At 50.9% G+C, this 24,716-nt stretch overlaps 1 protein-coding gene across 6 annotated transcripts in view; it reads right to left on the bottom strand.

The window, feature by feature from the left end:
- Nav2 (neuron navigator 2) overlaps positions 1-19,376 on the bottom strand; it is a 356,673-nt gene extending 337,297 nt beyond the window's left edge. For 4 of the 6 annotated variants that reach the window (XM_087901385.1, XM_087901389.1, XM_087901387.1 and 1 more), the window contains exon 1: positions 18,366-19,367. In XM_087901385.1, the coding sequence (XP_087757511.1) occupies positions 18,366-18,623 (258 nt within the window). In that variant the 5' untranslated portion in view covers positions 18,624-19,367. Of the gene's footprint in view, positions 1-18,365 lie in introns of all 6 variants that reach the window. The other 2 variants (XR_015736368.1, XM_087901386.1) reach the window with 2 other exon arrangements.
- Between the last annotated feature and the right edge of the window lie 5,340 nt (positions 19,377-24,716).

Raw genomic sequence — 24,716 nt, 5'->3', positions numbered from 1 at the left:
GTTAGGCTGTTCTCTTCTTCAACTCAAACAGCACACTTCTACCTTACCAGAGGATGTAGGAACTCCCCAGCTTGCCTTTGATGGCTTCCCACAGCCACTGCAGGATGTTGTTCCCATCAGTGAGCAAGGAGCTTATTCATCTGGAGTCAGCGCACCGCCTCACGGTCCTCCACTCCCTTCTCGCTTCGGCTGCCAAATCCAGTCCCACCCTCTTTGCTCCAAGAACTCTTCAGTGAGGCTCTGGGGACAACACTCACAGCTGCCACCACCCACCAAGGGTTCTTCTCAAGCATTCCAGCCCCATCGAGTACACTTGCTTCAGGGCCCACCCCTATTTCAGGTCGTTTTCACCCCCACAGGCTTCTGGTTTCCTATCTCTAAGATGGAGCTTATATAAACATGCTTGCTGTAAGATTGGTGCGATCATTAAATGGGGGAGATCTTTGGATTTACACCTGGCACAGAGTAATCACTCAGTAAGGGGCAGGTGCCATCCCATCTTCACTGCCCCTGTGCCTTCTTACCCCATCTCCAGGGTCACCCTCCTGTCTCCATGGCTCCATACCATGCTCCAGTCTCCCGAATCACCAGCATCTCCAGACACCAACAGCATCCTGGCCAGGCCTTAGTCTCCACCCTTCCATACTGGGCTGCCCATCCTCTGCTCAGAAGCCCATCACAAGCCCATCACAGGTCTCTTCTGTGGGTCTGAGACTAAGCATCCCTGCCTGGCTTGCAAGGTCCTCACTCTCTAGCCAGCCTCACATCCTCACTGCCTGATGACCAGGGCCACTCCAGGCCCGGACAGGCTCTTCTTGTCTCGAGAGCCCTTCTTTCCTTTTGCTGTACGTTAGGTCTCAAATCCGGGACAAATAGCTGAGATGCCTACTAACATATCAAAGTGGACTCCGGAGTCATGTTCTCCCAGCATCCTTCGGCTCCTACCTGTTACAGGGTCCTCCTGGCTGCCATACCCTGGCCCCTACCCTTAACTCTCTGACCCACGGGCTGGGCTGCTCCTTCCCCCAGCTTCTCTGACTCCTTTATTACTCAACCATTTTGGCTATGCCTGTCTCATAGCCAATCTCTTGGTCCAGGCCACCCTTCTTGGTCAGTGGCTCCTCTCTTGCTCTCCCTATCCCTCCTTACACGGCCCTGCTCAGGGTCATGTTCACTCTGGACCCTGCCAAATGCCCCTGACTGAACTCTCCCTCATATCAATGATAAACCTGCTTCTCCACCATACCTAGGCCAACAGTCATGTACCCCTCCCTCCCTTCTTTCTTTCTTTTTTTTTTCTTTCTTCATCCAGTGTGTTCTTTAAGAAAAGAAGTGAGACAGGGCAGATCTTGCTTCATCGACCCATGCAAAAGGTGGAACACTTCATGTCCCTAGTTGCAACCTCAAAGACAGGCCCATGCCTGCTTCTGGTTGTTGTCCCTTAAAGCATGCAGCCTTTGGCAGAAGGGTGGCAGCATGGCAGGGGTTCTGGGTCAACAAGCTTAGACTCCAAACTGGTGCTACAGTTTCAGGCCCTAAGACCCAGCTCAAGTCATTGGTCTCTGACTCTCTCCACTCCTCGGAAACACGGGAGCACACAGTAATCCCTTGGGCAGGGGCAAGACAAGCTCACTGTTGGAAACCAGAATTGACCCTGGCGGAGGGCAAATATCCACCTGCTTTAGAGAGACTGCAGGTGGCTGAAGCTGGTCTTCTTTAGAGAGAGGCACACCCTAGTCTCTCCCCAAAAGTCCTTGATTGTTTCAAAGCTGCTTTTATGTTCAGGACAATAAAACCAGCATAATTGGGCAGACCTCAGTAAACAGAAGGTATAAAAGGGTAATAAAACCCTCAGATTTCCAACCAACAATGGCAGAATGGCTGGTATGGGGGCGATCAGACTAGCAACGGACGGATTCCCTTTTCTCTGACCCTGGGGATGGGCCTGGCAACAGGTTGGCATACCAGGACAATTATGATGCTCAAGACTCTGGACCCAAACACAGCTGAGTCCAGATAGTCTCTAGGAAGGTGTCCAGGTAAAAGACAGAAGCAATCTTTTCTACAAAGTAGGTGACCCAAGGACTCCTGAGAAGCCAACCTATGTAAACATAATTTTTAAATTATTTTATTTTAATTTAAATTGACCGATGTGCCTTGTACTTCACCTGACCACTCCACCCATGTGTTTCAAGACATTTTGTTTCTGTTTTTGTTTTTTTCTGAAGGGGGGGGGAAGAGTGGATGCTATATTCTCCACGGGGCTGGAAAGGTTGCCCCCGAGGACCAAAGAGACACAGGAAAGGGCTGTCTACAGTCCCTGGTGGCTATGGTGCAGGGCACAGCCGGGAAGGGGCTCAGAGTGCAGCAGGGAGGAGGGGCGGCACCACAGCCGGTGTACTGGGTTCACAATGCCTTCCTGGCACGGGGAACAACTCAAACTGCCCCAGCTGCTCTCCATTAAGCAGAGCTGGCATTTTGGAACACGTCAGACGTGCTGGCTTGCTGCCCTGGAAGTCAGCGTCTGGCCTCTGAGCCAGCACTGCTTGCCCAGCCCAGGCCCTCTCACCTCTGTGGGCCAGGGCCCCCAACAGACCCATTGTCGTCCTGCCTGGGCACCTCAATGGAGCCATTCAGGGGCCTTGCAACAAGCCCCTCTGGAGGGCACTTCCTCCTCCTGCCCCACCATGCCCTTGGCCAAAGCCCTCTCCTGTGTGGGTGTGGGGTCTGGCTGTGGTGACAGCAGCTGGCAGCCAGTGCACACATTACTGAAGGGTGGATTGTTGACAGAGGGCACAGATATACCCATGAGTTCTGGGATTCCAGGCGCTCTGCCAATACCGTGCCCCCGCCCCACTCAGGGCAGCTGTGCATGGGACACAAGGTTCCTATTACAGTCACCAAGTGGACTGTGAGTTGCGGGAGCGGGGCAGAGAAAAGTGTGAGGTCAGCCTTTGCCAGATCTTGACTGTGTAGGGTAAGCAGGTCACCGCACCTCTCTGGGCTTCTCCTTCAGTTGTAGTGCAGACAGATGGTACCCACCTGTCAAGTCAAAGAGTGTGGAATCTAAGCCGGGCAGTGGTGGCACACGCCTTTAACCTCAGTTCTCGGGAAGGAGGCAGAGGCAGGTCAATCTCTGTGAGTTGAAGGCCAACCTGGTCTACATAGAGAGTTCCAGGACGGCCCCAAAGCTCTCCACTTGTAAAGAGAAACCCTGTCTTTAAAAAATAAACAAACAAAAAAACAAACAAAAAAACAGTGTGGAGTCTAGAACCCAGCACACAGTAGGTCTAACTCTTTCCTCCCTTCCTAACCACCCTTCCTCTAGCTCCTACTGACCTACAGAAGACGCCAGAAAATCCACTCCCAAGTAGGCAGCAGATCTTGACTTAGCTTTAATAGGGAGACACAGGGCCTTCAGCAGACCTGAGGCATCACCGGAGACCCCCAGTAAGGACCATGGGCATTCATGCAGAATCTCATGTCTCATCCGAAGCTTGCTTTCTCCTAGATGACTCATCCCAAGGGGATCGAGTCCAGTGGATGACACCACAGTGAGACATCACCCTGCCTGGAAACCCTGGATGCAGGAAGAGGAGTTGGGCATCCTGCTCACCAGAGCCCCGCATCATCTCAAAGTCTACAGCACTGTCTGCTCAGGTTCTTCTGGGCATCCAATGTCAGAGTCCCCCACCCCCATACCCTCACTCTGCACCCAGAGCCGCACAGTCCCTCCTTCCCCCAGTCTTTGGATGCAGCCATCCACCGTCAGCATAAGGGCCTCAGGTTATAGTTGTCCAAACCTCAAACTTGGGGCCTGGGGACCTAGCATAACTAGTCAGTATGAGGACCTGGGCTCATTTTTAATTCCACAAAAGGAACCCCACAAATTTTGTGACCTCATCCTAGATTTGAAAATTCAGTCTCTGGGGCTGGGGCCAAGACCTCTGCAAACTTAGCAGCTCCCCAAGTAATTTCGAAGATCACTGGTTTGAAGGGAGAGACGCATCCTTCCCAGCTCGCTCTTGCCCCCACAGGACCTTTCTTCATGCTCACTCTTCATTTCCTGTTAATAACCATCCGAGAACTAATTAATTGGTTTCCTTATTGCCAAATCACACTAATGCAATTAGCCCTGACATTGCATTTCTTGATTGCATCTGTCACGGACCTCTCGCACCAATTATATCCATATTTCCAGGTCTAGCTCATCACCGGGCGCCCTCCGTGAGTCCAGCAGACACGGGAGTGGTCACTGCTGTCTGTCTACAGAGCCAGGAAGATGTGGTAGCAGTTCGGTAGCTATGGGTCACTGTTATTCTGTCTACCCTGAAGATAGGGGGCAGGGTCAGACCTTACCTCGAGCCGCGTGACTGCAAGCAGGCAAATACTTGCTCTTTCCCTGACTCCTCTTTAGAGCCCGTCTCAAATTCAATTACGCACCCCCAAGAGCTCCAGAATCCCCTGCAAAGCCCTAAGAAGCACAGAGGCAGAGGATCGATTTTCTCTGGCAGGGAGATGTCTGAACAACCCCACAAGCTGCTGGTGAAGGGCACTGGGCTCGTGCCCAGGCCATAAAGCTATGAACATGGGGTTTAGAAAGAGAATGTGAGACTCTTGATTCAAAGAACAAAACTTTCAACCTCTCACACTGTGGAGCTGCCTGAGGGCAGATAAATTTTTTTTTTTTAACCTTTGCTTTCAAGGACCATCTGGACACTCACACATGCTACACACACACACACACACACACACACACACACACACGTTCGCCAAACAGCCTGATTCTGAAGTTTGGCTAATATGCTCTGTGTCTTACCAACACACTTTTTTCTTTTCTTTTTTTTTAAGCCTTATTGACAGTTTTTTTTAATATTTATTTATTATGTATACAATATTCTGTCTGTGTGTATTCCTGCAGGCCAGAAGAGGGAACCAAATCTAATTACAGATGGTTGTGAGCCACCATGTGGTTGCCGGGAATTGAACTCAGGACCTTTGGAAGAGCAGGCAATGCTCTTAACCACTGAGCCGTCTCTCCAGCCCCAACACACTTTTTTCTAATCAACACTCAATCTCAGTCTAGCTGAAAGAAAGCAGGGTATATTGCCTTTCACCCAACTCTTGCCTGTGGGGAGGCCTCTGGAGTCAGAGGTCTCCTCCCTAGGCTATTCTGGCTGTTTTCTGCCTTCTTCACAGACACCCACCACAGAAGGGTCTGTTCGAGTTGGGGGACATACTGGGAAACCTGGCTGCCCCACCTTTGGTGAAAGCTGAGAGAAGTCGCAACCATCAGAGCTAAGGACAGAGATACATCTTACCTCCATCCCAATCCCAGAAGGCGCTGCCTGTACTGAGCCAGGTTCACCTGGGCGGGGGAGGAGGGGAGAGGTTGCTCCTCTCTGAAGGTTCCTCTGCAGTCACTGTGTGATTCCCAGCCCCTCTGGTCAGGGCAGGGCAGACAAACATTGGCTGCCTGTCAATGCACAGGAATAAGCAGCATCAGAGGGGTCCACAAGGCAGAGCAGCTCTGATTCTGGAAATCTCTCCTGACACTTTCTCCTGGCACTGTCCCATTCTTTCCTCCCATCTCCAACCCCATCACAAAGGCAAGGGATTCCAGGCGGGTGCGTTTGCATGTCCAGAGAGCGTGACAGTTAGACGGCAGAAGGCGGTGTTTCGAGAGCTTCCGCTGAGTGGAGACACAAGAGCTGCTCTTCACAGTGAACCACAGTCGGGCCACGTGTCCTCTGAGAGGGTAACACATTGCAAATTCAGGGCACAAGAGCTGGGGTGAGACCTGAGGGTCTTCATGTCCAGAAGATTCCCAGGTGAAGTCATTGCTGCTGATCCAAGACCACGCTTTCAGTGGGAAGTATTCAGAGCACAAGAGAGGCAATCGGAGGTCAAGGCGTCTGTAGGCAAACGGCTGCTGTCCTGCACATTACATTCTAGGCCAGCCTGAGCCACAGGTAAAAGCCCATGAACTGGGAGACTAGGACCTTCACGTGCCTGGCCTCATCTGCTCCTGATGACCCTCTAAGGGACAGCGTCTCTACCTTCCAGCATCGTCAGGGAAGGGTCTGGAGGAAGTGTACAGGACCAGCCTGACTGGGAGTCAGAGTGGTATGCTGGCTCAAGCGGGGCCTTGCACCAACCCCGTTCCTCCTTCAGGAGATATTAGAAACACTGTATGCCAGTCTTTGTCTGACGTACAGGGGACACTAATGTGACCATGACTGGCAGTGTTTCCATTGGGTTGACTGCATTACAGAGAAAGACACACACTGAGTAAATGTTTAATGTAAGAAACCTCTTCGAGCTCTTGAGAAACACAAAGCAAGGCTAGGGGAGGGCTAAGGAAGGATGACGGATGCCCTTTGACCAGGTGACATCTGAGCAGATAGTGGAGAGGAAGGAATGAGCGTGGTTGATATGGACGGAGGTTTTAAGAAAAGGAACAAATACGGAGACCCCTTAAAAGAGGGGCAAGAAAGCAGGGTCACGTGACCCAGCTCATCGCTTTCAGAGTCTGACAGGCAGGGACAAGGGAGAGAACAGGAGACAACCCACCAGCTCATCATCACAACTCCAACCTGGTCTTAAAGACTTTAAAACTTTAGTTATGCAAATATATGTGTGGGTGCCATGCCCAAGGAGTCCAGAAGAGGGCGTCAGAGCCCCTGCAGCTAGAGTTATAGGAGGTCAGGAGTTCTCCAAAGTGGGTGCTGGGAACCAGACTCTGGGGCCTGGAAGGGCAGTAAGTGCTCTTAACCACTGAGTCATCTTTCCAGCCTCCTTTTTTTAAATCTTAATTTTTAAGTCTTCTATGCTTCTCTTTCTGACTGTTTGGAGGAGAAATTCACCAGTTGTTTTTTAAGAAATAAAAATAATCTTTTTTTTCTGTTAAGGGAGAGATATTTTAAAACCACTGAATGGATTGTTCCTTCCCTGGCCTTTTATTGATACGTCTGCTCTCCTTCCAGTTCTAAAATAAGCTCTCGTCTGCACTGTGTGGATCCAAAGGCAACAGGCTGCAGAGTAGACCGGACCGACAGAGGCAGCCTGGGGTCACTTAGAAGCCATTAGACCTGGGGAAGGGACCCCTGCAGTCCTGCCAGCCTGGCCTCACCCATGGCTGCTTCCTCACAGCCCAGGTGACTGGGCGCTCAGCAGTGGAATGTGGCGAGGGCTGGAGCTAGCCAACAACACATTGCTGAGTGAGTTCCAGGTCTCTGGAATGGAAAACCAGCAGCTTCCTGTTACAGAGTGTACCCACGGTTCATGCCTGGTGCATGGGTGTGGGAGAGTCATAGACTTTTAATCTACTTCTGTGTAAACACACGAAAAAAGCAGACATGTTTTTTAGGCAGGTAAACATTTTTAGGGACTAGGGCAAATTTATATTGACTTATGCTCTGCTAGCTAGAAGGAAAAAGGAGTTCAAAACAGCATTAAAAGGCTTGAAAGGGGACAACCAATGAGTCAGACCATCCACCAAGCCCGTGAGGTTGCCAGGACATCTCTAGGTTAGTTCTGCTAAAGCTAGGTACCTTGGAGAGGCCCCGTGTTACCTTAGAAGTCAGGTCTTAGTTGTGGCTTCCTGGAGGGCCTTAAACAGGCTCTGACTCTCTCTCTCTCTCTCTCTCTCTCTCTCTCTCTCTCTCTCTCTCTCTCTCTCTCTCTCTCTCTCTCTCTCTCGTATCTTTCTTCCCATCCTCAACCAGACTCAGGCTCAGTTCTTGCAAAGGACAGAGTGGCCAGTGGGGGGAGGGGCAGGCTCTTCAGTTGCTCGCTCTGCTGCTTGTAACCGGGCTCAGCTTGCAGCACCTTCTACTGTCAGAAGGAGACCATTCAGGAAGCACCCAGCTCAGAAACACTACTCTCGTGTAGGGAAATGAGAAAAAGCTGCAGCAAGGGCCTGGAAGAGCATGCTGCACCAAGGGACCATGCTGGAAAGAGCAGTGGTTTTTATCTACCCCCTTCCAGGCACTATTACAGTCATGAACAGCTCGCCCACCTCACACGGCCCACTGCAGTGCCAGGTTTTCCGGGGGGGAAATGATCTGCAGCTGAGTGCTTATTCAACGTCCAGACGCCCCAGGTTCCATCAGCACAAGACACATTAGACGCATGGTAAGTAGTAGGGGAGGCAGGAGGGTCCCCAGCTCTCTCAGATGTGTGTGTAGCTTGGGGTTGGGGGCAATCTAAGAGGTTGGTAATGAAGAACATGGAATGGGGTCAAAGTATTCTAGTACTAGCTTCCATGGGCTTGGCCGGATTGCTGTCTGATCGTGAACTACATTAACAGAAAGGCACGCTGGGACGGGACAGTCTTATCCACCTGTGGGGCTGGTCCAGGGACCGCGGTGGTGTCGGCCAAATGCTATCCTGTTTCCCTGATTCTGTGAGCCAAATACAAAGGCTTCCTAGTACGAAGAAATGATTATTGCTGTGAAGACCTTGGCCGGAGGAAAGCTGTGGCAGCCCAGGCTGGTTCTGGTGCGGCACACCGTCAGGCCCTTCTGAGCAGAGTATCGCATATGCGCAGATGCGCATTTGCGCATCTGCTATTCCGGTCCTAGAGAAGGGAGGCCTGGGCGGCAGTTTGCACTTAGGTCCTTGGAGCCCCGAGCTCAAGGCAAGCAAGTCACATGTCTCTCCAGACACATGCCTTTTCCATCTATACCATGAAACTGGGAACACACGGCCTCTAAGATCTCCCCTGGTTTAGGTATCCCAAGTTCCTAGGCTTTATAGCCACAGACCGTGAATGATGCAGCCATCCTTTCTGGAGACAGGCTGGTCCTGGCGGCAGCCGAGAAGCCCCATGAGAAGCCCCATAAGAGATAAGACGGAACATGGAGGATGGCCAAGACCAGCAAAGCAGGAAACGGGCTCTGAGGAGAGGGCACCTCAGGGTGAGCCAGCCCCAGGCCTCCTCGAGTTATCAACAAAGTAATTCTAGAGTCATCAGCACAGATCTGGAATGGGCCAAAGCTGAGTTGTAATTCTATCCCTGTATGTTCTACCTGAGAGATCTGTGAAGGTCCCCAAACTCTTTAAGGCGCCCATCCTTGCTGACCGTTGCTCCTTTTTGGGAAGTTAGGATCAGGATCACGGCCTCTGACAGTGTGAGGATTAGAGGATTCTTCCATGCTAAGGCTTCGATGCTGGGTGTACCTCTCTGAGGCTCATGGGTCAGACACTGGGTCTCTAGGAGGTAGCACTGGAAGGCGGTGGGACTTCTAAGGGTAGGGCCCTCAGGGCACAGGGGTGTATCTTCAGAAGGGAACACTGATCTCCTGGACTCAGTTCTTGTGTGAGAGAGATGATATGAAAGCCCGAGCCAGGCCCTTGGCCTCTCTCTGGCTTCCTGTTTGGGGATGCCATCCAGTATTTGCTTCTCAAACATGCTGCCATTGTTTTCTGTCATTAAGGGACACAGCCACAGTGTGTGTGTGTGTGTGTGTGTGTGTGTGTGTGTGTGTGTGTGTGTAGGGGGGACTTGAAAGAGCCTGCAACATGATGTCTGGATTTTTAACTTCCAAAGTCATAGACTACATAAATTTCCTTTCTCCACGGGCAGGCTGCTTCAAACACAGTCTGGAAACAGCACATGAATCATTGGTGTGACTCTCATTTCTGGAAGTTTCCTCCTTTCTATCCATGGATTTTTCTCCACCTTCTCCTTTTCCTGAGTGGCCAATATACATCCAAACCCTTCTCAGGTCTTTCTTCTTATGTGGGGTAGAGGAAGTTGCCCACACCACCATTTCTGCATGCTTATCCACTGGAGCAGCTGAATGGTTGTGCGGCCATGAGTAGCCTATGTGAGGGACAGGCCTCCAACTCCACACAGGCAGGCATCAAGCCGTGGCCTCGCCAGAATGCAGCTTATCAACTCTGTGTACCCTCTACTTGGTCACCCCTGTCATGTGATCTCAGCTCACATGCAAGATCCAAGTGCTTTTGCCACAGCCCTGAGAATACAGCCGGTGTTAGTCATTCTGGTACTGTAAAAAAAAACACCCACAACGTCTCATCACAAGGAAGGTTTATTTTGGGTCACAGTGCGGTTCCGTGACCCAATGGCCCCGGGTGCTTTTCGACCTGTGGCAATTCATCGGGGTGGCAGCATGGAGTGGGGTGGAACTGCCCACTTCACAATCAGCGAGCAAACAAGAAAAAGAGGGAGGGGGTTGGGGCCTCACTGTCTCCTTTGAGGGCACACCTGTGGTGACCTGAAGACCACCCACCCCACAGAGCACCGATGATAAAGAGCATTCAGCCAGGGGTCTGCTTTGTTGTGTTTACCAACACCTAACTTAGACAATGATCAGACCTACAGGAAAATCTACAGAACTGTACATCCACTTTAGTCCTTTCCTCTCAGGAGGTGCGCTCTCTCTCTCTCTCTCTCTCTCTCTCTCTCTCTCTGGAGGTTCTCTTTCTCTCTCTCTCTCTCTCTCTCTCTCTCTCTCTCTCTCTCACACACACACACACACACACACACACACACACCCCAAACTATCTGAGAATGTTGCTGACATCGAGACACTTTGCTTCTAAGTACTTAACTCCTATCTCCCAAGGGAAAGGACATGTTTTTTCTATAACTCCACGACCGTGACACTGATGGAATGTCATGATATACCATGCATGCCACATTCAGGTATCCCTGATGCCTCCAGAATGTCCTGTGTGACTTCTGCCCACCCAGGGACCAGTCAAGGAGTTATCAGTAGACTTGTTTGTCATGGTTCCTTGGTCAACTTTCTCCTTTTAGTCTTATTTATCTATCATATTTATTTGTTTGGGTCTTTTATGACATTGACTATTCCAGAGATGCCAGGGCTAGGCTGATGAGATGGCTCAGTGGTTAAGAAAGCTGGCTGATCTTGAGGAGGACTCAGGTTTGGTTCCCAGCATCTATTGATAGCTTATAACCATCCATATCTCCAGTTCCAGGGGATCTGGCGCCCTCTTCTGGCCTCTGCAGATACTACATGCACACGGTACACAGACTTACATGGAGGCCAAACACCCATACACATAAAATAAAAATGAATAAGTCACGATTTATCATTATGACCGTGATTATGATTAAGGACTGATCTGCACAGGGTATGATGGCACATACTTGCAGGCTCAGTACCCAGAAAGCAGAGGCAGGAGGATCTTGGGTTTGAGATCCAAGTTATTTAATAAGACTCTGTCTCAAAACAAACAAACAACAAAACCACTCCACAGTGAGGACTTACTTGATTGTTTCCTCATGCAGGCAAACAGTTCCCATCAAATCCATTTTCCCTTCTGTCTTACACCTGCCTTGACAGTTCTTACCACTGGCCAACCTGATGGGTCCTGCGGCTTCAGAGGACATGGGACTCTATACATCCCAAAAAACTGAACTGATATTGTTAATCAACTAACATGTGTTTAACATTGAAGGAATATTTTCAGCTTCTGGGGTAAGGAGGGAGGAGTAAAATTATGCACTCTCTTGGGAAGCATTTTATCAATGTGAAGAGATGCCACCACTAGACAACTCTTACAAAGGAAAGTGTTTACTTGGAACTATAGTTGGGGTGGGAAGCATGGGGACAGACTGGCAGACACGGTGCTACAATGTAGCTGAGAGTTAAACATCTGGATGGGCAGTCTGTGGACTCAGCCCCTCCCTTGTGGGATGCTGTAGGGTTAAATACATTGATGTGAGTCTAGATTGTGCTCATCAGGGTCAATAATTTCTGTAATTACTTATTTATTATTTGCAGGATGGGGGGGTAATCTGGGGGTATATGCTCATGCATGCGTGTGTGTAAACACTGGTGTGAAGTATTGTAGTCCCCAATCTCTCCCCATCTTTTGGAGATAGGGTCTCTTATTGGGTCTTGACCAGCAAGTTCTGTGGTTCTTCCTGTGTCTGCTCCCAACCCCTATCCCCTACTCCAGGAGGCCCTGTGCCTGACTTTCTTTTCTTTCCTTTCTAACATGGTTCTGGGAATTAAACTCTGTCCTCAGGATCCCACAGCCAACATGCTGCCCGCTGAGCCATCTCCTCGGCCCTGTTATAATTATCCATAGTGTGCGACACCGTCGTGAGGAGCTGACTTCACAAGCCCATATGGCACCATTTCTCACCTTCTCTTCCTACAGTAATATAGGAACCGAATGGGGTAGAATAACCCCAAATTTGTCAATACTGCATATGGTGTACGCCTGAGGGTACCGAGAGCTCCCATGGAAAGAGGGACAAACCATTCTGAAGCTGTGGGGTCTTTGTCTGCAAACACAAGAGAAGGTTTGTTTGCCTTGGGAAAGGGGCACGGAGTCATGAGTCACTGTAAGGTTTCATCTGGGTGACTCAGGCTCCTGCGAAAACTGCGAGTCCCTTGCTATTGTCTAAGCAAAGATGGAAGCACAAAAGTCTGACCAAGCTTTTTTTCTAAATCACATGGCCCATTATTCCCAAATGTTCTATGAACAACGTGACCACAAGACAGAGTAGCCATTGAAAAATCAGTCCTGTGGCTGTTGGTAAAACACCACTGGGCGGCTGGCCATTAGGCCTTGGGGAACCTTACTGACCAAACTGGTCATGAGGCTTAATTCCCACTACATTTGTGGCAGTTACGAGGGAAAAGGGCCTCCCTTCTGCCCCCAGAACCGTAAGTAGCCATCAGGAGACCTAGGTAACGAATGGGCCTCGACCTGCTGAGTTCCGACCTGAGCTGGGCCAACAGACTAGGCAGTGCATCCCACCACGTCAGCAGTGGCAGCTAAGAGGGGCACACGGAGGAGGCCTTCTGCCAGTCTAGTTTGGAGCAGAGCCCTCATTTGAGTTAGCATTTTAGGGACGGTGTGCCTGTGACTAAAATGTGGATGTTTCAGTGAACAGCTTTGGAAGCCACTTCTTTGGATGACATTGTTCTGAGTTTGCTCGTATTTCTTAGTCAGTGAACCAAGGCACTGCCATGCTTGGTCCTTGGTGGGGCAAGCCACCTGTCCATCCCCGCGGTCAGCTAAGCCCTTGGAAAGCAGGTAGATGAGCTTAGGGTGAGGCAGAACCAGTCAGGCTTTGATGCTGGGTTGTCAAAATAGGCAGTACCACAATTTCCTTATCCAGTCCAGGCCAGTACTCTGCATCCTACCTGTGATAGCTCATTGAATCCTCACAGCTTACTATAAGCATGACCATTTCTGTTTCACAGATTAAAAAAATAAAACCACATGGTTTATCAATACCAAGTAATTTGCCCAAAGCCTGGATTTGAATCCAAATCTGCCCACCAGTGAAGTCTGAGTTGCTGCACAGAACTGCTTCCAAGTGACAGTCTGTCTTGACCTTAGCTTCCTCACATAAAACAAGCCAACCATTTCACATTTGCCCAGTTTCTTGTGTCTCAAACTAAGCGATAAAGGTATAAGGAATGGCCCAGACGACTTGACAGCAAGCAAATGCTCTGTAAACGACCCTTTCCCAGAGGCAAGGCTGAATTAAGAAATGAGAGCTTCTGACCTTCAGCCAAAATCTTGCTGGGTGGTTTGGCTTTGCAGACTGGCTTCAGGAGATGCACAGAGGGCTGAGCAAAACGGCCCTCATGAGGCTGCAGCCCTCATGTCGTGAAGGTAAATAAAAACGAGTGGGGAGCCAGTGCTTCAAATCTTGGTCAAGGAGAATGTGTGAAAAGCGAAACGTAAACCAAGCCACTATCAAAGCTAAAATTTGGGCTCTGACTCCCCTCGCTTCCTCTTTGATGTATGTGTGTGATTTCATGTGCTCGGCACTTGAAGCTTTTCCATGTGTATAGAGCGGTGTCTGTGTGGATAGATGTAGGCGTATTTATACTAAGACGTATACACACTGAATGATGGCCCAAATAAGCCTCCGCGTCTACCTTTCAAGAGTCTCTAGAGAATTAACCCAGGGGGTAGGCAGTAATATGTGAACTGTAAACATTCTTGCATGTTGGCAGATAACCACAATATGAGTTCCCCCTCCAAGAACTAAGAGAAGAAAGGGAATAACACAACGGCAGAAAGAAAAAGAAAAAAACGCACTAATCAAATCCATAATCAACTCTGATGACGGAGTAGAGATTCTAATCAAAACACAGTGGAGCAAAGCGGCAACAGGTTGCAGGCTCGGAGCTGTGCTCTTCCCAGGGGCCTCGCCCACGCTTTCTTTTTAAACATCTAAAACGCTCGCACAGGATTTCAATCACTTCTAATTATTTTTTTAAAGAAAGAAGTTGCAGGCTGAACACTAGCTTCTAAAAACAGGAAATATCAAAGTATTATGGGAATCATCTCTTCCTCCTGCAACTACCGCTTCTTAAGAAAGAGGCTAACCTCATCCCCAGATAGCCCAAGAGTGCTCCTTTATCTGCCGGTTGGCCACAGGCTTGCACGCTAACACAGAGCATGTGTCTAAAATGATTACTTACACATGGCCGTAGTTCGCAACACACGAGAGATCAGAACAGATATTATAAGTGGTCCCTCTCAGGGAGGCCCAGGTAGCACAGCAGCAGAAAGGGGGTCAGAGGGACCTGAATGAGGCACTGTAGGTACTGCTGGAGGTTGGGACGGAACTGTGGGCCTGTAGAGCGGTCCAGGAAGGGAGTCGGAGACTGACAGTGGGGCTGCCTCTGACAGCTCTTGGCTCGCAAGTCTTCCATGGTGGGGGACACCAGGCATGGGGTAGGGAAGATGGGGGAAGACTCACTGAGTTAATGGAATTACTGTGTGTGAAAATAGGAATGGAGTGTGGTGTCCTTTAATCCCAGCACTTGGGAGGCAGAGGCAGGTGAATCTCTGCAAGTTCAAGGCTGGGCTGGGCTACATGGTGAGCGAGAGACCCCAGAATGGAAAAGGAAAACAGGAATGTTTTGCGCCTTAACTACCACGTCAAACACTCTCAAACACAAGCTAACAGCAGTCATTGCTGTTGCTTCCCAAGCGTCGGTTATGAGCCAAGTTCTGGAGGAGACACCCTCTCCCCAGTTTCTCGCCACTGGCCTGTATGCAGCCACCGTCCAATAGGGGCCAGCACTGAGCATCCAGTACTTCAACTGCTGAGCCTCTGCTCTCCCTCAAAGCACCCAATCTAGAGCATGCACAGGGACATGCACCTGGGCTCTGCACCCCTGCAGGGCAGCTTAACCTCTGCTCCTTTGTTCTTATTCGCGCCCCCCATCCTCCTCACTAGCCACTCTTGTCCACTCCTGGGGCGCAGCCCATCTCCTGCCTTCCCTGTGAGCCTCCCTGGTCTTCTCCAGCCCTGGAGACACTAGCCTTCCTCCCAGCATCTTGACTCCTCAGCTCTCCCAGTGTTGCCCTCTCCTGGATACAGCAGTCATGTCTCCTTGGGGATGTCTCAGCCCCAAGACCCAGACCACCAGGTCTTATTTGTCCTCAGCTCTGCCACAGCATAAAAGGGGGGTGATGGAGAGTGGGCGTGTCACTGGCCCAGCACCTGAGCTGGGATTTCCGTTCTGCCACACTGGACAATGTGGATCAGTGGCGACATCTATGGTCAGATAACACAAGGTCTATAATCGGCCAGCAGTTGCTGTGGTTTTCCATGTCCATCATCAGAGTTAAGGGGTTTGAATTCTAATGCTGCTACCTCTGCTGCTCCCAAGGCTGTTTAATCTTGATTTCCTCGTGTGTAAAATGGGGGTAACTATTAATATTGCATCAGATTGTCATGAGACTAAAAAGTTTGTTTTTATGCAAAACACCCAGAACAATTCCTGGCACCTAGGAAGTGCAAGGGTGCCGTCATTACTTTCTTGTTATCTTAGGACATGGCCCAATGCACCACACCTACTCTAAGTGTTCCTGTGAAGACCAATGAGATCCCGTGGAAAGAGCCCGGCACATCAGGCCTTCCACAGGCCACCCTGCTCCCCATCCTCTACAGCCTGGACCTGTGCCAGGCAGAGCCAGAGGTTTGTAGACACTTGTGAACAGTTTGACACCTTCCCAGAGCCCTGTCTTTTCTCCCTTAAAGGATACAAAGCTTTTCTTAATACAATTCCTGTGGTTGCTTGTGCCCATTTTTACAGACGGAAGCACTGAGGCCCAGGGGAGTAGTTAATGGACTAGGCCACCCAGCTAGCGTGCATCAGACACAGGGCACTGCTCATAGCCAATGCTTTGAAACCTGTGCTGGTAGTCATACACAACCCAGCCAGTCTCCTGCCAAAAATCCCCAACCAAGGGCTCCAAGATATCATTTGCCACTGAGTTCATCATTTCCTGAGTCTCCTCTAATGATAAACATTAAGTTTGGGACCAGGAAATTACCAGGTGCCAAGTCAGCCAAGGTCCTCAAGCCATAATCGAGGGACTTTTCTGGAAGGTGAATGTGCACCATCTGTCACCATGGGGATACCCTGTTCAAAGACGGTGAAAGCCTTTTGCCAAAGCCCCTTTGATGTCAGGGTGGGGCCATGAGTGTCTGTTACCTAGAAGAGCCCCTAGGAGACCCAGGGGTTGGCAAGGAGGGGCCATCTGGGAAACCATGACTGTCTGCTGGAAGGTGGCCAGCTCCTGGGCCATCTAGCCCGATCACCCTCGTGATGCAGAAGACCCATGGAGAGCAAGAGAGGTGGAATGTGGGGTGGTGGGGACAGTGGGGACGGAAGGAAAGCAGCGCCTCCGGGGAAGAGAGCCAAGTTAGCCCCTCACGGAGAAATCCAAGAGTAATTTTTTTAAAAAGGGGAATTACCTTCCCAGAGCCTGCCCACTGCAGTCCACTGACAACGTTTGTCAAATAGGCAACAACAGGCGGCAGTCTGGCTATGAATGAGCTCAGCATCTGCCTTCCTGCTCATTCCTAGGGTCCTCATCACCAGGCTCGAGGGCATGGGTCACCTTCTCAGTCGCTGCTCCCAAACCCCACTCACTCCATCCCCACTGAGAAGGAAGCACCCGGAGCTCCCCTCGCTTCACAGCCCCCTGGATAGGTCCTGAAGCTCTAAGAAAGAACAGAGCACACAGCCTCGCAGAGCCAGGGCCCAGGAGCACGGGAGGAGACCTTGCCTTCCTCCCACACACCATCAGTCAGGGCTGACAGCTTCCAAAAATGTTTAGCAAGTGCGGCACCAAGAGGGACATGCTGATGGGCCCGGTGTGGGAGTCGGTGCGGGGAGGGCTTTCTCTGACTCTGCGTTCCAACAGTCTGTCTCCAACCAGCTCCTCGCTCCAGATCCCTCCGGCAGAAAGCTCGAAATGTGTCGAGCGTTAAGTGCAACCAGAGAAAGCTGCAGAAGGTAGGGACGGTGAGCAGAGAAGAAGGTGCCCAAAAGGCCAGCTGGTCGGCTGCCACTTCTCCCACACCAGCCCCAAACGGCCTCCCTCTCTGGCTACCCGAGGCCTCTCCTCCCCTCACAGGGACAGTCACATCCGTCAGGTCGGCCTGTCCCTAAAAGTCCCTGCTGACTGGCAGCCAAGAAAATACAGCATGCCCCTGCTCCCTCTTGCCAGAAGAGGAGGAAGGCACAAGGCCAAGAGAAACTGATTGGCCCTTAAGGATTTCCTTAAAAGAGATTGCCTGGCCAGGGCCTGTCACCCAGCCCAGTAGGGGGATGTCTCCTATGCCTGGAAAGGTAGAAGTGGCCGTTCCTCTTTCAGGCAATCTCTCACCCTCACCATCTTCTCCCTAATCACCAGAGCCACCAATACTGGCAGCATACATTACCCAGGAAGGAGGGGCTTAGCTTCGGCAGCCATTCTGAGACAGCCAAGCCACCCCTATGGCAAAGGCAAGCCCACTCCTTGGCTGTTCCAGCAAGCTAGCAGTCAGTAGCACCTGACCAGATCCTTTCTCCCTACGGATGGACAGGAACAAGCCTTCTTCAGGCCAGGAGGCGGACAGGTTCTGAGCAATCACCCTTGTCCTGGATCTCATAGCTGGGCCAGGTGGTATCCAATCTAAAGGAACACCAGACCACCCCTTTATGGGTTACAACACGAGGAACTGACAGCAGACACACATCACAGCAGCAGATACTGTCTCCTTGGAGTCAAGCACTCAGCGTTCAGGCCCTAACATTTCCAATGTCAGCATGTGCATTTTGAGACCACCTCTACACCTGCTCCAAGCCCAAAGAAGCCGCAGGCTACCAGCACCCCTTAGTTTTGTGGAGCTCCTTGGGCGAACCTCTGGCACCCTGGCCACACCCACTGACCAGTGAGTGTATCCTTCCAATCTGCCAGCTAAAGGGGTATGCTTTTTCTTCCCGACTACGTTATGGTAGCCTCTCCTCCAAGCAGCTGTGGCCCTACCCCGTGAAGGATCACTCATCATCACCACCCCCAACAGTGCCCAGGCACACAGCACCTCTCACCTGGGTATCGAACCCGTTCTCCAAAGAGCTGCTTTTCCGCAACGGGAGCCCCTCCCCTGTCGGCTCCTGCAGTCCCTGTGATTTCAGGGGGATCTGGCTGGTGTAGGCCGTCTTGCTCACCTCCACCTTGCTTCCCAACTTGAGGTAGCAGGGCTGAGGACCAGTCCGGGCCGGGGGCACGTGCAGGATGGGCGCGGCGCTGTGCACCGGTTTGGGCAGTCCCGACTTCATTTTGGAGGCTACCAGGATGGCCGGCATCTTCTCCCGGGGCTTAGGCTTTCCCAGCACGTCCCTGGCAGCGGCTGCGGAGGCGACCGCTAAAGGCAGCGCGGGCAGCCGAGTAGGCGCCGGGCCTCGGCCCACGAGGCGCCCACCAACAGTAGAGGGAAAAAAAATAAAAACAAAATCCCCAGGTTGGGGAGCTGGTGAAATCCTGCGAGCGCGCTGGCGGGGTGGCGGATTGGTCACTGCCCTCAGCAGGTCCCACCTGCGCGGATGTCGCAGCGGGCGGCCTGCTCAGAAGCTCAGGGACGGCCGCCTCTGGCAATTCTTCTCCTGGGAAACCGAAGCGTGGACGCCCATATTAACTTGTCATTGCATCTCCGAAGTGAGGAGGCTCCTTAGGAAAAGACACAGGCTAGGGACGCACACGTCGCGCTCTGGAGGCTGCGGGTGTGAACTGCGGAGCTAATGAGCGGAGGATGGGGAGACTGAGGGCGCACGGAGCGCAGGAGGTCTCAACCGCGAGGCGGCTGTCACCCTGCAAGCACGCTGCAGTGTCTGTCACCCGCGCCGAAGCGGTCGCGCGGCGATCTCCACGGAAAGGTCTTGTCTGGGCGTGACAGCCGATCACCGCTGTTCACAAGCCCCTGGAACATGCGGCACCTGAGCGCCTGCGGATCTGCCCATGCTCCGTGCGCTCGAGAGCAGCACGGCAGTGGCGGTGGCGGTGGCGGTGGCGGTGGCGGTGGCGGTGGTGGTGGCGGTGGCGGCGGGGCGCGGGCACCGGGACGCGCAGTTGGCCCGGCTGTTTGCGCCGCGCTGCGCTGCGCTGAGCTCCCTGGAAGGCAACGCGGGCTGCAGGGCTGGACGCAGGGGAGGATCGGCTGCGGCGCGCGCTGACAGCCCGGGCCGTTCCCGCGCGCCCATTGGTTCGCGGTGGACCAATCTGTGGTCGCGACTCGCACTGCAAGGGGGCGTGGCTTCAACTCCCGGGGCCGCCACCGAAACTCTGGGGCCGCGCTTGGCCGCAAGTACAAAGCGAGCTGGTGGCCGCTCTGCGGCACGGCCCCGGCGCGCGCCTCCCTGAGGGCCGCCACCCCCGCGTCCCCGGAGCCGCCCGAAAACGCCGTTGGAACGCAGATTCCCGCCTTTCCCCGCCCCCCTCCGCCCCGACATGTGTTGGGGAAATCGGTTTTCCTTTTTCAAAATGGCTTGGGTCATCTCAACGGTTCGCGCGTTCCGGAGGCACGCCCCAGCCTCCCCTGCACCTTCATCGGGACTGACAGGGCAGGTCTCCTTGTCCCCTGCCTGAAGGACACGCTAGTCATTTCTCCTTTCCGGGCAGGCTCAGGGGCCTCCCAACAGCTTCCTCTGGGACATTCAAAGGTTGCACATTGCACTTAAGTATTTGAAGTATTTATAGGCTGATACAATGGCCGGGGAAGCTTCGCTCCCCAAGACAGCTCCTCCCGCCACCTACCACAGACTGTAATTAGAGTGGCTTGGTGACCCGGGCAGGCTGAGGCCAATCCTGCCCCGGTTTCGTGGTTGCATGCAGGCCTGCCTGCCTGGTTGCTCCTGGGACTTGCCAAGATCACAGATTCCTCCACTTGGAATCGCTGGAGGATTCCTTCCCCTCCGACAGAGTGTGAGGGCTGAAGGGAAAATAGATAGATGGTCTAGGCAGGCAGCTTCGGGGCTGATTGTGGAGGAGGCCCACCTGGAGACTGGTTTGGATTTGAATTGGGAAGTTTCTCCACCTTCACAGACCTTCTAAAACTGCGGATGTCTCATGCAATCAGGTGGAGGTTTGAGTACATTTCTCAAAAAACTCTGTCCCGGCTAAATGAGATAGTGTCTGCTAGTATAGTGGACCAGAAAAGACTGTCACTGTTATTTCTGTGCCTGCCAGCATGCCCCACTATCATCTCTATAAGCCACTTTTTTTTTCCTGAGTCTAGGACACAAGTTGTCACTTTGTTCCTATCCTTTAGCTTGATCTACAGCATCCACAGAGTTAATTTTCAGTTATTCTGATGCTATTGACTACATCCCTGGCAAAATTCTAATGTGGCCAGGAATGGTGGTGCAAGCCTACAATTTCTGCTACTACTGAGGCAGGAGGATACCAAGTTCAGGGCAATTTTATGAGATTCTTGTGTCCCAATAAAAGGAAGAAAGGGTTGGAGATGTTGCTCAGTGGTAGACAGCTTACTTGCTTATCATCTGCAAGAATCTGATTTCAGGGCCCAGCACTGTAAATAAGCACCCTAGTTCTGGATTTGTATCAGGCAGTGGAGCCTTTGGGAGGTAGTAAGTATTTGACCAAGGAATCCTCACGAAGGGATCAATGCCCGTTCTCTAGGAGATGGGATGAAGATGGATAGTTGCTTTCTGATAGTGAGATGGCAACCCTTGAAAAGAATTTGACCAGGGCTCCAGCCTGGTCTTAGACCACCAGTCTCTAGGCCTAGGAGAAATAGATGTCTGTCGTGTAAGCTGTCCTGTCTACAGCATTTTTGCTGTAGTCGCTTAAACGAAGACCCCAGACCAAAATCAAAGTTCAGTTTTAAAACAGTCCTGCAGCGTTGAGAGGTGAGACGGTACTCTCTCCACCTCCGTCCGTTCTGTTTGCTGGGACTTTTTACCCTCGCTGGAGGGAGATGCACATAACCTGTTTTAGCTCTTAGTCCTGCTCTCTGAAATTAAATCCCAAGTGGTCCCTGGCACAGTGGGTGCACTCTGAATGACCTCCTCTGCTAGCGTCTTGCTTTATTCAGCTTACTTATTGTTTCAGGCATTCTCTTCTAAAGGAATAAATGTTTTGAAGAAGCATATTTTGACTTTGATGAGATTCCGTCAGAACTGAACAGGATGCTGCCCAAACTGTTACTGAATGGATGCATGGTGAGATTGCCTTTTAGTAGGAATATACCAAAAGGAAAGGGGCTTCTGCTACATCCCGCCTTGAACTCCAGTTCTCACAGATGATGAAGAGTTGTAGAAAGACATCGCCATTACCAGCTGTTAAGGATTGTGGGATTACCCCCAGACCTCCCCAGAGCTCAAATGCAGTGAGTGTCCAAAGTCTCCAGGGCAATGGCAGGAAAACACCTCTAACCCTGACACACCCGACGCCATTCTACTGAGTGAACACTCCCAGAATAGGGAATGGGGGACCGGCAATCTGTGTTTTAACAAATTCTTAAAGAAGGGCATTTTGATGCATACTAAAGCTGAGAATTCTGGGCAAAGGAAGTGTGCATTCAGTGCACTTCCGCCCTCCCCCCCAAGTCTTCATATGCATGAGAACCACAGATTCCAATTCAACAGGTCTCCAAGAGGCTGGGAGTCTGGCTTCCAAATGACTCCCAGGTGATGACTATCTCTGCTGAGAGTCTGGAGATTCACACTGCAGGCTGTAAGGTTAGGCCACTGTCAACAGGGGTGTAGCAGCTCAAGACAGAGCTGAAGTTAAGTGGTTTTTGTAACACTGCTCTGAAAAGCCTCAGAATGCATCCAGCTAGCAGGAGACAGCATCTTGATGCATTGGCATAGTGTGCCACGGACACAGAAATGGGAGTAGTGACGTCTACAATGTGTATTTGCCAATAAAGCAAATTCCTAGTTAAATCAAAATTGCCACCAAAGCCATTTTGGGGGGCTCAGAGACAGTCAAATATGTACAGTATAAAAACCAGTACATTCTTTGCTTTGAATTAAAAGCACTTGCAGGCTAAGGGGATCACTCAATAGGCAAAATGCTCTGCAAGCACAAGACCTAAGTTACTGCTTGTGTTTTAAAAAAAAAAAAGTGTGTGTGTGTGTGTGTGTGTGTGTGTGTTTTAATCTCTGCCCTCCACATGCACACAGGCACAGACATACACTTCTGCACACACTTATGCACTTACACAGTCCAAACTACTCATGATGTTATTGTTTGGTAAGCAAAGGCTCACTATTCGCCTTACCTGCACGTTATCTCTAGGACCGAAGTCTGATGAGGTCTCAGATAACTGAAGCCACACACATCTTCCTGTAAGCTTCCCAATGTCTTCCTCTGCTTCCTCACCCCTTTAATAATTTCAGTTGTTTTTTTTCTTGCAGTTTCTTCTCCATTTTTTTCCTCTCTTTTATTTTTCCTACCTAAAGTAAAATATCTTACCAATTAGGCAAGGGAGAAAAATTGTGAATGGGAGGCCCCAATGAGGTAATTACAACACGTCTTTCCTACTGAAACCAGATTATGGCCAGTTGCAAAAATATTCTGTAAGTAGGCTGCTTCCACACGGCTATTATGCCAGCACGAGAAAAGGTAACTTTAAATCAACGCAGTTAGCAAGCACTGGTAGCCCGAAGAGTCGGTAGTTCAGAGAACAACCAGCTGGTCTGGAAAGAACATCCCATAATCTTAAAGAACATTTGTCCACTTGACATGCAGTATAGACAAAGACGCAAAGCTGAAACAGGCCCTGTTTTAATCCCCAACATTGACAACGCTTTCTTTTTGTTCTCCTACTATAAACTTTCAAAACTGCCCAAATGTCAGCCATCGGCCAGTTTGAAACCTACCACCAAAGCACTCAGTCAGGACCCCTGAATGATCTTGAGTTTGGATGTCCCCTAGGGGCAAGCGCTGTCCTCCAATCAGGAAGCACCAACTGTACCCCTCCCTCTTGATCCTCAACATCAGCCACTGGTGGTTAGCTAAGTGGGTACTGGGCTTCAGTGCTGACCTATAAGTGACCAGCTCCATCAACCCATCATTCAGATAGTTACAGACCCCATCTGTCTGACCTCCCAAGAAGACTGTACTGTAGGGAGCCAAAAACATCTTAAACTCCAGCCTATGGTGGGGAGGGGATGCAGAGAGAGTCAGCTGTCCCCTGCAGACTCTCAACTATAAAGGAGAAAGACAATTGCAGTGTTCTAAAGAAATACAAAATGCAAAACATTTTGTAAGTCTATTTGGGAATTAAAAAAAAAACAACCATATTTGTCCCTAGTTTCCTAAGGCATCAGTTGTCAGTTTAGGACACATATGCCAGGGATGGCACAAATGCTCACTTTCAGTCGTAGCTGAGTGAAGAGCTCACCCATCCTAGACCATGGAGACTCAGACCGTCAGAGAACCCTGCCTATCTACAGGTAGACAGTACTCTCCTTGAGCAGATTAGTGGCCATCTTTGTAAGACCAGCTCTATCTGTTTGCTCTAGATCATCACAGCTGGGCTTGTTAACTGTTGACATTCCCTCACGGAAGGGGGTGGGGTAGGGAGAGTCACTGGACCTTCCTCAGTATTCAGCCACTCCTCCCAGCCTGTCATCTGCAATTTTGCAGTTTTGCACATGGTCTCAGGGATCTTGGAGACGGGGTAGAGTATATAAGCTGGGAAAGGGAAGAGGCTCCATCTGCACAACCATGCTTGAAGGTAAATGATTTATTTACTTTTACTGTATGTGCATTAGTGTTCTGCCTGCATGTATGTCTGTGTGAGGGTGTCAGATTCCCAGGAACTGAAACTATAGACAGTTGTGTGCTGCCATGTGGGTGCTGGGAATTGAATCTGGGTCCTTTGGAAGGCAGTCAGTGCTCTTAACCTCTGAGCCATCTCTCCAGCTCCACTGCTTGAAGGTCTTGATGCTCCCACCCATAACCACACACATGATCCCTAAGTAAGTCAAATAAAATCACTGGTTCCCCAGGTTCGACTTTGGTGCAACAAAGCTCACATCCAATGAAACAGGGGCTAAAAACAAATAAAAAGTACTGTAATCGCCATGGAAAACAGGTCTTACTCAAAACTTAGACTGGCTATGTTGCCCCTGTAAGTGGAGAAGTGACATCAATGGGAACACGAGTCACATATCACTTCCTCCCTGGCAATGGCTCTGGTAAACCACAGGAGTCTGAGAGCTCACACTTGCTGGATCCAAGCTGCTCAAGAGTGAGCCTCTGGATGCAGTGACTTTTGAGTGTCTTGTCATCTGAAGAGCAGGCCCCAAATGCAGGGGTCAAGCCATTGTCTTGTGACCCCCGAGTGAGAACTATTCTGTTCCCTGACATGAAGGGACCCTGTAAGCCAGAGCCAAGCACAGACTACTTTGTGACCTGAGATAAGGCAACTT

This window comes from Myodes glareolus, chromosome 24 (assembly GCF_982192425.1).
Source record: "Myodes glareolus chromosome 24, mMyoGla1.1, whole genome shotgun sequence".
In the NCBI taxonomy this organism is placed as follows: Eukaryota; Metazoa; Chordata; class Mammalia; order Rodentia; family Cricetidae; genus Myodes; species Myodes glareolus.
The sequence above is the reverse complement of the archived record's forward strand: the minus strand, read 5'-3'. Positions and strand labels throughout refer to the sequence as shown.